Source organism: Alosa pseudoharengus, unplaced genomic scaffold, assembly GCF_046254945.1.
Source record: "Alosa pseudoharengus isolate Yale_2024_CS ecotype anadromous, Long Island Sound unplaced genomic scaffold, YU_APseudo_1.1 YU_APseudo_1.1_scf_8, whole genome shotgun sequence".
NCBI lineage: Eukaryota > Metazoa > Chordata > Actinopteri > Clupeiformes > Clupeidae > Alosa > Alosa pseudoharengus.
The window spans coordinates 31,681,052-31,695,580 of record NW_027468870.1 but is presented as its reverse complement, the minus strand read 5'-3'; the positions used below and the strand labels follow the sequence as shown (position 1 = coordinate 31,695,580).

Here is a 14,529-nt window from a genome sequence, read left to right as displayed (position 1 = left end):
GTTCGAACCGGCAACCCTCCGGTTACAAGTCTGAAGCGTTAACCCAGTGGTCCCCAAACTTTTTCTTCCGAGGGCCAGCTCACTATGCCTGGCTCTAAGAAAGGGCCAAAGACTCGGAGTATATCAGTAACCATAAATAGCTTAGCGCTGTGAACCATGGCAGTCTACCTTGAATCTAGTCTAGTTGAATATTCCATTACATTTAATCTATAGGCTATTGCAATTTAATACCATTGTTATCTGTGTTTATATTGCCATCATGCCATATCAGTGTAAAATGTAGCTCAAATGAAATAATACTAATAATAGCATTCTCAAAACTATAAGCAGGGAGTCCCAAAAGTATATTTTGAACTCTGAACTTTGCATACACAGCTAAAGTTGTGAACAAGCAATATCCTACAAATAATTTAAAGTTCTCAAACTATGAGTTTTATGAAGTGGTGGCAGAAACATCTGAAATGACCACCATTCTAACTTTCACTCACCTGATGAGAAAGTTCCAGAATTATGACTTGAATAGAAGTTAGTTAGTTATTAACAATTAATTGATACATTTTTAGAATACTTTGAGCACTAATGCAGTCAGCAGAGGCCTCTTACATTGTTTGCAGGTAGGTCTACTATACATTTCATTCCGTTTTCGATGGCAAACGCGAAACAGCGCCAAAAGAGCCTGGACAAAAAGAGTATTACATGTGTACTGTTAAGACCCGCCATAGAGAATGAATGGGGGAAATTAGTTATAGGAGGTTATAGTTCGACGATGTCGTACTTCCGTGCGGGCCGGATCCTATATACCACGGACATGTTTTGGGGGGCCACCTAAAATGAGGTGGCGGGCCGTATCCGGCCCGCGGGCCGTAGTTTGGGGACCGCTGCGTTAACCAGTAGGCCACGGAATGCCTAGAATGTTCTGTAGAATGTCAAAAGCTATTTCATATGGTGTGTGCAGTAATTGAAGAAACTATTATGTGCAGCAGTAATTGAAGAAAATATTATGGGGAAGGTTAATTGAAGACAGTTGTTGAAAGTGTTACTCTTTAGACTGTTGCTTTCAGAAAAGAATGCTTCCTACAGTAAGTAGGCACTGTACATGTGGTTGATTATGCCAAATGTGTTTTTCCCCCTTTTGCCAACAGAGGGGCCAGCTTTACCAAATGGAAATGCCACCATGGTGGGGAACGGTGCCCACCTAAAGCTGGATCTGATGCCCAAAGGGATGCCCAGCACCATTGTTCCCTGTGGCACAGAGACCAGCCCTGCCAATGGCATGCCCAATGGCCACGAGACGCCACCTATGGACAGCCCATTCACCGGTTACATCATTGCTATCCATCGGAAGATGGTGATTTATCATAACAATTAACTTAATGCAATGGCACTTAAAGCAGCAGTAAAGAAGATTTGCTCTCGTGTCCCCTACAGTTGAGAAGTGCAATTATAAACAAACTAAATATGCGTCTTTTGAATCAAAAAATGAACATAACTCCAATACAGTATAGAGGGAATGCACTGACAGCAGTCTGTAGAAAGAGATCTCCGAATTCCTGTAGCATAGCAGCTCTTTTCCATTTCGATTTTGGAGGGGGGGGGGGGTGTTTCTACACAACCAGCATCTTCTAATGGCTGTTTTACAAGCGATAAGACCAGCTCAGAGTGCGACTGAAATGCCGTTCGCCCTATTAAGAGTTAATGTGCCATGGAAATGATTTTGGAAACATTATTTTAAGGTAAAATAGGGGGCCTTTAAGGTTAAATACAGTGCAAATTATTTTACCTTTTAAGTATTACTTGTGTAAAAGAAGAGGTTTGTATTGTATAGTTTAGTGTGGGTTTCAGATGAACATTTATTTGTAGTTAATGTAATGCAATTTTAATGTTTGTGATTGTACCATGAAGGTCCCTTTGTTTGTTTGATTGACAGATGCGGGCAGAGTTGTACTTCCTGTCATCTCAGAAGAACAGGCCCAGTCTGTTTGGCATGCCCCTAATAGTACCCTGCACGGTGCACACTCGGGCACGGGACCTCTACGACGCCGTGTGGACACAGGTGTCCCGCCTGGCAAGCCCCTTGCCCCCTCAGGAGGCCAGTAACCACGCCCAGGACTGGTCAGTGCTCCAGAGCACCCATCGTGCATCTCATTTATGAGTTATAGTCATTAGAGTTTCAGGTTTGCCTTTGTATTGGCATCCATTAATTTATCAGAGCCTCCTGTGCTTTAACTGTTAAGTTTGTTAAACTGTCATATGTTCTCCCTGCGAGACAATCCTCTGACTCATTTCTCATTTCCCCTTTTCTGTCAGGAGCATTTGTAGTCTTTCTTTTCTGCTTCTGTCCTCCAGAGGCCATTTTAAATGTTATATGCATAAATAAGCATCACATTGCATAGCAACACACACACACACAAACACACACACACAGCTTCCGTTTCACAGCTTGCTGTGGTGGGAATTCACCACAGTTGTGCCGTCACCATGGTTATTTTTAACTGCAGTAGTTACTGAGTAGCTACTTTGTAGGAACGGCGGCGGTCCAGTAGTTCACTCTTGACCGGTGACTTGTGTGCGCCTCTCTTGCAGTGATGACAGCTTGGGCTACCAGTATCCCTTTACCCTGCGGGTGGTGCAAAAGGACGGCAACTCCTGTGCCTGGTGCCCCTGGTACCGGTGAGAACACACTCATACACTTTAAGCTAATTATACAAGTACTGTATGCACACAATGTATGCGGATGTGATAGAGCAGCGTTAACGTCACACACGCCTGACAATCGGTCGGCTTGGGTCCGGTTCCCGATCCCGCCACTGTGAGTGTGCTGCTTTGGACAAAAGTGTCTGCTAAATACCAATTAACTTCAACTCTAACAATGGAGGCTCCATATAAGTCAACAAATCCTAATGAAATGAATATTTATGGAATTGCTTGTGTGCTCTTGTTTGCGGGAGTTTTCAAACTGATGTTGAAGCAGCTTGATCTGCAGGCTCAGTGTGATGGATTGTGGTGTGTGTGTGTGTGTGTGTCCTCCAGGTTCTGCAGAGGCTGTGCCATAGAGTGTGATGGATTGTGGTGTGTGTGTGTGTGTCCTCCAGGTTCTGCATAGGCTGTGCCATAGAGTGTGATGGATTGTGGTGTGTGTTTCATCCAGGTTCTGCAGAGGCTGTGCCATAGAGTGTGATGGATTGTCGTGTGTGTGTGTGTGTCTGTGTCCTCCAGGTTCTGCAGAGGCTGTGCCATAGAGTGCTCCGACGAGGCGGCCACTGTGGGCAACGCCTACATCGCCGTGGACTGGGACCCCACAGCGCTGCACCTGCGCTACCAGACCTCACAAGAGAGGGTAAGTCTCATGGCAGGAGAGCAGGTTGATGCAGTTTGAGTTTGCCTTTAGTGTTTGTGGTAACATGACTTCCTGTCATAGGGCCTGCCCTGACATTTCTAGCCCCACCCCTCCATAGGATTTGCCTCATGAACTGCAGGTGCATGTGATGTGAAATTTGTGAATCCATACTGTCAAGGACTGCTTGGCTCAAAGCAGACCTGGCAGAAAATGGGGGAGACCACACCGTAGCGTTCAATATACATACATATTGATTTACATAAATAGAGAAGTCAGTATAATGTATAAAAGCAAAGTGTCGTGGAAAGTGTGCCATTGATATAAGTGGCAATAGGTTCCGGTATGGTGTTCTTAAATTGTTCAAATATCATTAACTCGCACAGCCCTGCAAACGCACCAGCTCTAAGTGTGTTTGCTCGTCGTGTACTTGCGTTTTTACGCCAATTTCGAAATCTTTGTCTAGGCTTCGGGAACTAATTTGTAGGCTTTAAGAATAGACCGTTTCACTGTGAGTCCTCCAACGCAACGTAGGCCTCTTGGGCTTTGCCAGAAATTACACTTTGTAAAAGCAAAATTCGCTCTGAATCTCTCCAGCCGTGATAATCTGCGAGTACTTCGAACAGAGAAAAGAAAAGGTCGGGCTCGCGCTCATTAAACTTGGGTAAAAGCTTAGACATAATATTTGATAGCCTGTCTTGTTGCGAAGAGGCTCTCCCCTCTTCCAACAGTTTTAAACGATGTTGTTCCTGCCGCAATTTATCATATTCGAAGTCTCTATCCTTTTCTCGTTCTCTCCTTTCATGTTCACCGGCCAATAATTAGTCTCGTTCCAACTAAAGGTGTTCGAGTCGTGACTCACTCGGATCTTTCACCCGTGTCTTTAAATTAACCCATGAGTCGCGAGTCTCTAGTATCATTAACTCGGATCAGTTGAGTCCTACTACAATTCAATCTAAAACGATAAACAGGGCCACACAAACCTCTTGCAACATTAGCTAGCCTCCTAGCCCTAGTCATCATCTGCCAAAAATGTAACAATTTCGTAGGCAACCACAACTCCACAAATCAACTGCAACTGAGTGAGCAGGCAGTCCGAGATAACTGTTATAACTTCCCGCAGAGCCGGAAACATTGCAGACTCACAGACCATGGGACTCAGATTGGAGCGGCTGAGTAGCAATCCGGGTTAGTCGGATCAGCCGGCCGGTTAGGCTACGTTGAGTACGAGTCAGTCGAATCAGCCGGCTACGTTGTCATGAGTGGATCTGCGAGAGCGAGTAGCTCCTCCTCGAGGTGAAAAGCAATTCCACAACAAAAGCCATTTCTTTCACTTCTGAAATAACATTCAATGTTCTGCATGTAGCCTAGACATAATTCGATTTGGTGTATAGATGTAGTATATTAAAATGCAATTAGGTCGTGCACTGCACGCTCATGGAGCTGCTTGAGTAGCCTATCTACCCGGGTCAGTCTAATCAGCTGGGCGGGCCGGTTAGGTTGTTATGAGTGCAAGTCAGCCGAATCAGCCGGCTACGTTGTCATGAGTGATCTTTAGAGTAACTCCTCGTCAAGGTGAAAAACAAATCCACAACAAAAGCCATGCTTTCACTTCTGAAATAACATATGTTCTGCATGCATAGCCTACTTTAAAATGCAATTAGGTCGCGAAGACAGTCCGAAACATTGCAAGCTCTGTATGGAGAGTAGGCTAGCCAGTCGGATCAGCCAAGCGGGCCGGTTACGTTGTTGTTATGAGTGCGAGTCAGCCGAATCAGCCGGCTACGTTGTCATGAGTGGATCTTTAGAGGAGCGAGTAACTCCTCGTCAAGGTTAAAAGAAAATCCACAACAAAAGCCATGCTTTCACTTCTGAAATAACATATATTCTGCACGCATAGCCTACTTTAAAATGCAATTAGGTCGCGAAGACAGTCCGAAACATTGCAAGCTCTGTATAGAGTTGCTTGAGAAGGCTAAAATAGTTGGCATTATGTTGTTATGAGTGCGAGTCAGTCGAATCAGCCGGCTACATTGTCATGAGTGGATCTGTAGACGAGCAAGTAGCCTAGTTTCTACTCATGTCAAGGTGATAATAATATAGGCCTAATGAGAATAGTAGGCTAGTAGTAGTAGAAAATAATAATAATAATAATAATAACAATAATAATAATGTATTCACTGCAGGGCATTTCTACGTTCCTGTTTCTATGTCTACATTGAAAGTCAATTGCTTAGGCTAGGTTAAGACAATAAATAAACAGTCTGGCTCAAACTGCTTTCTTTCCCGTGAGTGGGTGGAGGTTTTGATGCTATATTAGGCTATTTTATATAATATTATATGATATTATATTAGGCTACCTAACATGATATATATATATATATAGCTATGATTAATAGGCTAATAATATTAGTTGCCTAGTATTAGCTGCATATAATACCTATTAGAATAGATTCCTAGTAGCCTACTATTAGTATATAGTAGTGGTAATAAACATTGTAGCAGAGTAGCATTAGACCTAGGCAAATTTTCTATTGTTAACAAAACAACAACAAATAATTAATTATTATAATATAGGCTACCCTCTCTGTCAATAAGATCAAAGTTTCTGAACATGAGCACCAAAAAGATGAACAATGTGTGGATGCACTTTGACCAGGAGAGCAAAACTCTTATGCTAAATGCAAGTACTGCAAAAACCTGGTTTCAAATCATGGAGGATCCACATCCAACATGAGAAGGCACTTAACGAAATGAAGCACCCCACTGCACTGCTTGAACGTAGGACTGAATTTCTTTGCGATTTAGCAATACTGACTCAAGTGACTCAAGTGACTCGTTCAACCCGGATCAGTTTAGTGAGTGACTCAGAATAACCCGGATCCTTAAAAGGAATCGAGTTTGACAGGCCTAGTTCCAACAATTTCATTTGCTGGTCAAATGTTAACGCTGACGTGAGTTGAGCCATCGAAGTCTGTACCACTGGCTCTGGCAATGGATTAAGTGAAATTACCTCTCGTTCACTCAGCCCATCCATAACTAACTGCAGCACTGTGTCTTTCTTGATACTTTTAGGAATACAGTAAGTGACTCAAATCCGTAGTGCTCTTTAACAAGGTGAGCTCTAAATTTTTTAAACTATCTGCCGAAGGGGCAGCCAAAAAAAATCACTCGTTTCCATTACAACAGACATAGGCTACTTCACTTAAACAAATCAACAATCCAGGTAAGTTATGGCAATCAATACAAAACAAATCCAAATAACTATCGCTCAATTTGCTCTTTCACGCTAAAGCTACGCATATTGGCAGCTAAAAGTGGTTTCCGACACAAGCACTACAAACAATTCAGACTGGAGCGCATCTAAATTCCACTGCAAAACCAAAACCTATTTCCAAACTCTAATCTTCACGTGTCTTCGTGATTGAGCTGAACTCCACCTCCCTCGTTCAACACGCAAAAACAACAAATAAGCAGGAAATAAAACAAAACGTATAAGCGGTCTCACCTGTGGCAGGGTGTTCACGTTGCTCCAAGGTATTCCAATTCGCTAATATTTCTCTTCCACCGAATGATTGAATCAAACAAGACGTGCGCTAGAAAAGTTTGTTCCGACCAGCCAACCTGAATGACAAACGATGGAACTCTCATTCCTCGCGTCATAACTCAAATTAACCAATCACTACGGGGGTTCCCCCAATTAAAAATCAGCAGACACAACCAATTTATCCAAAAAACATCCAATTATTTTAAATCTCCGCGGCAAAAAAATAAAATGGGGGAGACCACACCTTAGCGTTCAATATAAATACATATATTTACATACATACAAAAGTCAGTATAATGTATAAAAGCAAAATGCCTAGGGGAAATGAATAAACAAAAACAAAATGCGATGAAGACGGAGGGAGCTCCCAGCAAAGGGCTACACAACCGGAGAGGGCTCTCTCCAGGCTCTCCCAGTCGGAGCAAGCCACAAAATGAGCGAAAGCCCAAGAGAGCGTCCATGGGAAACCGTCCAGTCCATTAACTATTAGGCGCCACCCCTGCACTCAGCACCCTGCAGGAGACAAACAGGCACATAGAATAAAGGGCAGAGCCCCAAGAACAGTCACCAGGGTCGTAACAACATACAGTAGCCAACACTATAGTAGTAAATATCCAAAAAGGCCTATGTACTACTGAGCAGCAGAAGCCATTGTGGAATAGACACTGAGCATGTAGCGCAGGGGTCTCATACTCAAATGAGCTGGGGGCCAATTCTGCCAACGTCATCTGATTGGAGGGCCGGCTATTTCTGAAAATGCAATGTTCTTTTTTTCAAATACCACACAAAACTGCAAACAGAAAGTGCAAGTGTTTTTATCTAGTTTTAGACACCTTTTAGCAACCTTAGCTTATAAATAAAATAATGATAAAATAAATATTAATACAAATTATAAAACAAATGAAAAGCATAAAAACAGGTATGTGTGTGTTTCACACCAAATAAAAATATTTTCCTCAAATAACTTTTTTAAACCTGGCAAACTATAGGCGTCAGGGTTAAGAAAGCAACACTATTGGATTTTTATATAAAAATTTCAAAAGGCCATGGCTTGAAAGTGGTCAGAGATAAAGTCCTACTGTAAATGTAAAAATCTTTGAGTAAAACAAAAGTTTATGAAGGGGGTAAATTTACCAATCTAATTTGCCACTGGATGGCAAGCACCTCAAATTATGCACCTTTCAATAAATACTGGATGAACATATTTGAGCAGGTTTACTTTACTTTTTTCATATTACCCACACAACAAATGAACAGGAAAACACCTAAGATGTATACCAACACCTAAGATGTATATGGTTTCTAAACCACAAGGCCTACAATAAAGTATTCTGGTTAATTGAGTTCCTATCGCGGGTAATCGGAGTACCCAGAAGTTCGCATCATATTGCGGGTGACTTTGTAGTTTAGAGCCCTATTTCTACTAGCCCTGCCGTCTGTACCACGTCCATTACAGACACTATCATCACGATTACCACTGCAACCTCCAAGTTATGTTGGGCAGAGGGTCGAAATAAGCATGGTATGCTTAGTGGACACCGTCGTATACACGCAGACGCACCTCCATTCAATAGACGATCGATCATAATCTCCAAAAGGATATTCTCCTTCAGATTTAGAATAGGTGAATAACATAGCCTATCTATCACACGTAAACGTTTTTCAACGTTTGGTGTAGGCCTATTTCTGCTTAATTTCTGCTTCAACTTATGCAACACTATGGCCTGCATCGCTTCCGCGTCATTACAAATGCACGTCATTACAAATGCAAGTATTTCCTGAAAACTTTGCGCAGCGATTTTGGGTTTGAATGAAGCTCTGGATGTCTAGCACATAGTGGAGCAGAGTACAAATGAGATTTGTCACCGTACTTGGAACTATCGTCTATTTTAATCAGTATCGTTGTTTGTCACAATAAAAAGTCTCAAGGGCCGGATTACATTATTATTTTGACATACGTCGCGGGCCGGAATTGGACCGGACCTGATGTAGCGTGTGAATGTTGGTACATGTATGTTACAAAACACACAATGGGTAAGAGTAGTAGTATTTTAGCCTAAAATTAATGTACACAAAGGGCAAAGGACAAAATTGTATTCTCTGCAGAGAAGGTTTGGCTAAACACAACAAGTGTTTTGCAGTCAGAGAAACATTTGTCTGTCCGTCAGCTCTTTATTTGCTAAACCTTGTTTGTTTAATTAATAACCGCTGTCTGAAAAATATGCCAGTGTAGACAGTTACTAGGATTGTGAGCACAACTTCACGGGTACATTTGGTTAACAAGAAGACTAAGCAAAACAAGAGGGCATTAGGTTATTGGGGGGAAGAAAAGTTTCTATTTCCAAAAATACTTTGTAAGGCTGACTGATGTCACATCCCTGATTGGTTTGCCAAGACGTCAGTCATCTGCTGAGGAGGTGTGTGTGTGTGTGTGTGTGTATGGGGGGCGAGGGGTTGCGGTGGTCTATTCATATATGTTTTTGTTGTGTTGTGATTAGGGGTGTAAATATTAATCGATTCGTATCGATGCATCGATTATGCAGCCGACGATTCAATGCATTGATTCGTCCGCAAGAGTATCGATTAATGTGTTTATTTTGCCACCTGTTTGTTTGCCTATCTATTTTCAGCATTAGCTCCGACCTTTCTTTTTCTGTCTATGGCTCCGATGTAAGCGCACTACCTAGTCCTAAGCTGCGGGTGGCGCTAACCTCATTATTGTCTACTTCACTTATACTTCACACCACTTCAGACGCATTCGTTACTTACGTTTCACACATTGTTTTGTTGAGTCTGACTTTCAAGAGTGATGGTACCGTTAGAGCGTTCTGGCAATGAAAGTGAAATTTTACACACTCCAGTCGGCGTCAAGTCATGGGTGTGCAAGTATTTGGGCTTCAGAAAAACAGATGAAGCAGTGGTAAGTGATGTTGCTGTTTGCAAAGAGAAAGACTGTCAGTGTGAGAGAAGATACTGCGGCTACGTCAAATCTATCCGCACACCTGAAAAGGTGCTATGGTATTAAAGGCGAGAGCACAGGCTTCCAAGCCTGCCACATCACTGACAACGTTTTTCACTCAAAAGTTGTCGAGCACTTTGCAAGGCCATTGCATTTTTTTTTATATGCAAAGACATGAGGCTGTATTTAATTGTGTCACAGAGAACGAAGGCTTTAGATACCTGCTCCTACATTCCAAACTTTTGTTGATTTATTTGAAACTTCATAGATATCATGTAAAAATATTGAGTATTGAATTGTATCAAATCATTGGCTTAAGAAATCGATATTGTATCGAATCGTCATGAAGACTCCGATTTACATCCTTAGTTGTGATTGTGTTTATGTCTAACTGTGTGTGTGTGTGTGTGTGTGTGTGTGTGTGTGTGTGTGTGTGTGTAGATGGTAGAGGAGCATGTGAGTGTGGAGCAGAGCCGGAGGGCCCAGGCCGAGCCCATCAACCTGGACAGCTGCCTGCGGGCCTTCACCAGCGAGGAGGAGCTGGGCGAGGACGAGCTCTACTACTGCTCCAAGTGCAAGACCCACCGGCTGGCCACCAAGAAGCTGGACCTCTGGAGGCTGCCCCCCATCCTGGTCAGAGACAGTGCAGTGGATTAGAATCTTAACGTTCTTAAAGGGCTTAAAGTTCTCAGGCATTGTGGGCCAGGCCATTTAAGATGCCCATTTATTTTATGAAAATAAATACATATATTATATAATGCCTTCTAAAGTTTCTGATCACTTCATCCACTGAATTTGTCTTTACTGCAATCTCTGATTAAGCAGCACCTTACATTAGCTATAAACCATCAAACGCTTCCCATAGTATTTCCTTAAAAATGAAACAGAAACTGAGCCACACTTAGACACACAAAACATAGCTTGAATTTTGACGACTGCTAGCCAAACTTTGGGAGATGTTGTCAAGGATCTTGAGGATGTGAATCTTCAGAAGCACCGCATGTGAAGTTTCAAAAGCACATCTATATACTGTGTTTTAAATCTGCAGATTGTGAAATGAAATTCTTTCTCTTTTTCCTGTCTTGCAGATTGTGCATTTGAAACGGTTCCAGTTTGTGAACGGGCGGTGGATAAAGTCCCAGAAGATCGTGAAGTTCCCCAGGGAGAACTTTGACCCCAGCGCCTTCCTCACGCCACGCGAGGCCGAGCAGGAGGGTTCCAGCGACGAGCTACGGGACCTGGGTGCGGGGTCAAAGTCTGGGAGTGGAGATGGAGCCAACTCCTCCATGGCCAGTGATATGAAAGGTCAGAACCTTGGTCTCACTCTCCAGTGCAGATAATGTATCTCAAATATATGCTGTCAGTAAGGAGGATTTACGAGATAATTTTAAATGATTTATAATGAGGTGATGTTTATTTTGTTCACTGATGTTCAAAATATATCATCGATATCAAGCACACCTGAGACCAAACCATTATCACCATTAAATCTCATTAGTGCATCCAAGCAGTTGTCCTGACTGACCGGTCCATGTCCCTCCCTCCAGAGTCTCCTGGTATGGCCCGCACCCCCAGTGGGCCCCTGAGCAGAGAGGGCAGCCCCGCCGGCAGCCCCAAGCGTGATGGCCGGCGGCACGGCCGCGTCTTCCCCCCGCAGCTGGACGTCCGGCTGCAGCTGTCCCTAAGCAAGGAGAGCCTGGACAGCGGCCGCGAGAGCCCCATGGACCTGGAGTCCAGCATGGCCAGCACCGCCGCTGGCCACACAGGAGGAGGTGGTGGAGCGGTCGGCGGAGGACTGCTGAGGGCGGAGGCGGACGCGGAGGCCGTCGGGGGGCTGGACTCGGCCCTGGGGGAGGACACGGCCAGCAGGGACTGCGACAACACCATGTCCATGTCGGAGCTGGAGAGCAACGGCTGCACGGAGGACAGCATGGACCTGGAAGCGTCGCAGGACCAGCGGGACCGGGGTTGTCTGGACCCCATGTATGACCTGTATGCAATATCAGTAAGTACCGCTTTCACCTGACCTGTGTGTGGTGTCCATAAGTACCGCTTTAACCTGTCCTGTGTGCGATAGCAAGTACCACTATAACCTGTCCTATGGTCAGTCTCTGGTCAAACGGATTTACATTACGAGGCATTTTAGAAAAATCAATATGACAAACAGCAGGGATAAAAGAAAAATACTTTATACAGAAGAAAAACGAATGAGTGATTCCTCTGGTTCGTTTGTTTTTTCTCAGTGTCACTCAGGAATTCTAGGAGGAGGCCACTATGTGACGTATGCCAAAAACCCCAACAGGAAATGGTACTGCTACAATGACAGCAGCTGCAAGGTAAAACAAGCGTTGTCCTTTTTCAGATATAATATTATTGACATTAGTATCATTTCAGTCAATCATTTCGATTCATCATTTCGATCGATGCTATTGATTTCGTTTAACCCCTGAATTTGCACTAATTGTCTCTTGCACATCTTTCCCCTCTGCCGTCTCTGTCCCTCCTCCTCACTCCTCGCTCCATGTCTCTGTGTCCACCTCGACGGTGCTACAGGAGTTGAACTCGGACGAGATTGATGCGGACTCTGCATACATCCTCTTCTACGAGCAGCAAGGCCTGGACAGCTCCCTCTTCATGCCAAAGACAGAGGGCAAAAAGATGGCCGACACCAGCAGCATGGATGAGGACTTTGAGATGGACTACAAGAAGTACTGCGTCCTTCAGTGAGGTTGCTCGTTCGCGTGTTCGGGCTTTCTCGCCGGAAGCCTGTAGCTCTTTAAGGGGTCCCTGTCGGATGGAAGAGGGTGTATGGATGTCTACGCAGCTGCCCAGGTCTCTCAGATTGAGAGGGAAATCCAATACGGAAATCGTCACAGATGATGTCTCTCTGTGTCTCTCTGTTCCATGTCTATGTCGGCATTGTCGTTTTCCTTTTGTTTATTTTCTTTATTGTGATCGCGGATGCTTTTTTTAGTTTTTTTTTTACCTATATGTATTATTGATGTAGTTTTGTTTGCTTTGCCAGTTACGGAACTGTCCGTTGATTTCAAGCCCAAACGAATCAAGAGAAAGTATCTGTGCTCAATGCCAATGTCTTAACACTAAGAAAAAGTTTTTTTTTTTTTATGACAAGATTTATGCTGGATATGTTGATGTTATGGAGACAGAGACAGTCGTCTGAACCATGTCCCTTTATAAGGACAAAGAGGAACATGTCAGCATTTTATGTCCTCTGTGTATGAAATGGTACTTTTTATCGTTGGACGTTTTATGGTATTGAATGTCGCCGTTCCCGAGAAATCGGAAACTGTACCATCAGGGAAGAAGTGCACATGTCAGTTGGTGCCACGTGCGGATCCATTGTTACAAATTTATTTCCAGAAGCTTCTTTTGTAATATCAAATATGCTCCTAGACTATGATCGAGCCTGAAGAAACTAGACACTCATAGCCCTTGGAGATAAGAAATAACGCACCTTTGGGTGGGGTGGGGGTGGGGTGGGTGGGGTGGTTGGGTTGTGGGTTGGGCATTTCCCCGTCATGTCACGCTAGTCCACTTAGCCTGTGCCAAGATTTTGTAGCCCAAAAACATCAGTGTGATATGTAACTTTGTTGTTCCAGAGTGGGAGACATGAAGAATTGGAGTGATTTTACAGAACAGTGTGAATAAAGCCAAGCCAGATTTGGCAGAGATGACGCATTCTCATAATCTTAGTGCTATCTATAGGTGTTTATGTCCCATGGAGAATAACTGTTGACCTTGATATGGTACAGAAGATAGTCTCAACTGTTACAAAAAACGTGACTAGTCCCTTACTCAGTACATTGTACTGTTACCAATCTTCCCACGTGTTTGTGAAATGTTTGCCATGCTTATAATGTGTGGGGGAATTATCTTCAACCATTGAATCTAGTCAGAAAGTCATTTGTTGTCTTTATAGGTAAACTGTTACATTAATGACTTACTGGCTGTTATTCTAGATTCAGCTTTTCAGTTGTCATCAGGGTTATTTTCTTTGTCATTAAACCGCACTTTTCATTATCAGCAGAATATTCATGCATGATAATCGACTACTGAAACATTTGTCTTTGTTATTTTTGTATATTAATTTACATTTTGAGTTAATAATTTAATGTATGTTTTGTAAAGTTTTGTTTAAAAAAAAAAAGAAGAAAACCTGACGCTTACTTTGCACTGACCCCAGAGGTGTTGAACAAGGTGTACATAGAGACTTGGCAAATTAATGTATGTGAACATGAACTGTTGCGAAATGAGCTGTACTGTATATGAGTGACGCTGTACCTGCAACTATTAAAGCTTGTATAAAGGCTGAAGCAGCATACACTTTTGTCTCCGTCTTGCTTAACTTGTAAAGTCATTATCCTTTTCTTGTCTCTGTCATCTTGATATGTCTTTTTAAAACGAGGTGACCAAGACCAGAAAAATAGACTTAAAGTGAAGAGCTCTATTGATGTGAGCTCTACTGATGTATCCATACAGTAGATTACAATATTATTTTTCACGTTTTTCATTAACTTGTATCGAGCACTTGAGTGTATTTGCCATGGCTTGTAAATGCAGATTGTAGGTACAACTGCAGTAATTTCCTGTGTATTAGCCGCATTGTATAAACCGCAGGACAGTGTTTTGTGCAAGATAAAAAAAAATCAAAACCATATTAATACCATA

The 14,529-nt window shown here is 43.0% G+C and overlaps 1 protein-coding gene across 2 annotated transcripts in view; it reads left to right on the top strand.

The window, feature by feature from the left end:
- LOC143111380 (ubiquitin carboxyl-terminal hydrolase 32-like) overlaps positions 1 to 13,342 on the top strand; it is a 32,846-nt gene extending 19,504 nt beyond the window's left edge. For both annotated transcript variants that reach the window (XM_076273609.1, XM_076273608.1), the window contains exons 26-34: positions 1,143 to 1,348; positions 1,928 to 2,112; positions 2,584 to 2,670; positions 3,217 to 3,337; positions 10,282 to 10,473; positions 10,929 to 11,145; positions 11,388 to 11,845; positions 12,084 to 12,176; positions 12,394 to 13,342. In XM_076273609.1, coding sequence (XP_076129724.1) covers positions 1,143 to 1,348; positions 1,928 to 2,112; positions 2,584 to 2,670; positions 3,217 to 3,337; positions 10,282 to 10,473; positions 10,929 to 11,145; positions 11,388 to 11,845; positions 12,084 to 12,176; positions 12,394 to 12,567 — 1,733 coding nt within the window. In that variant the 3' untranslated portion in view covers positions 12,568 to 13,342. The remainder of the gene's footprint in view (positions 1 to 1,142; positions 1,349 to 1,927; positions 2,113 to 2,583; positions 2,671 to 3,216; positions 3,338 to 10,281; positions 10,474 to 10,928; positions 11,146 to 11,387; positions 11,846 to 12,083; positions 12,177 to 12,393) is intronic.
- Positions 13,343 to 14,529: the final 1,187 nt, after the last annotated feature.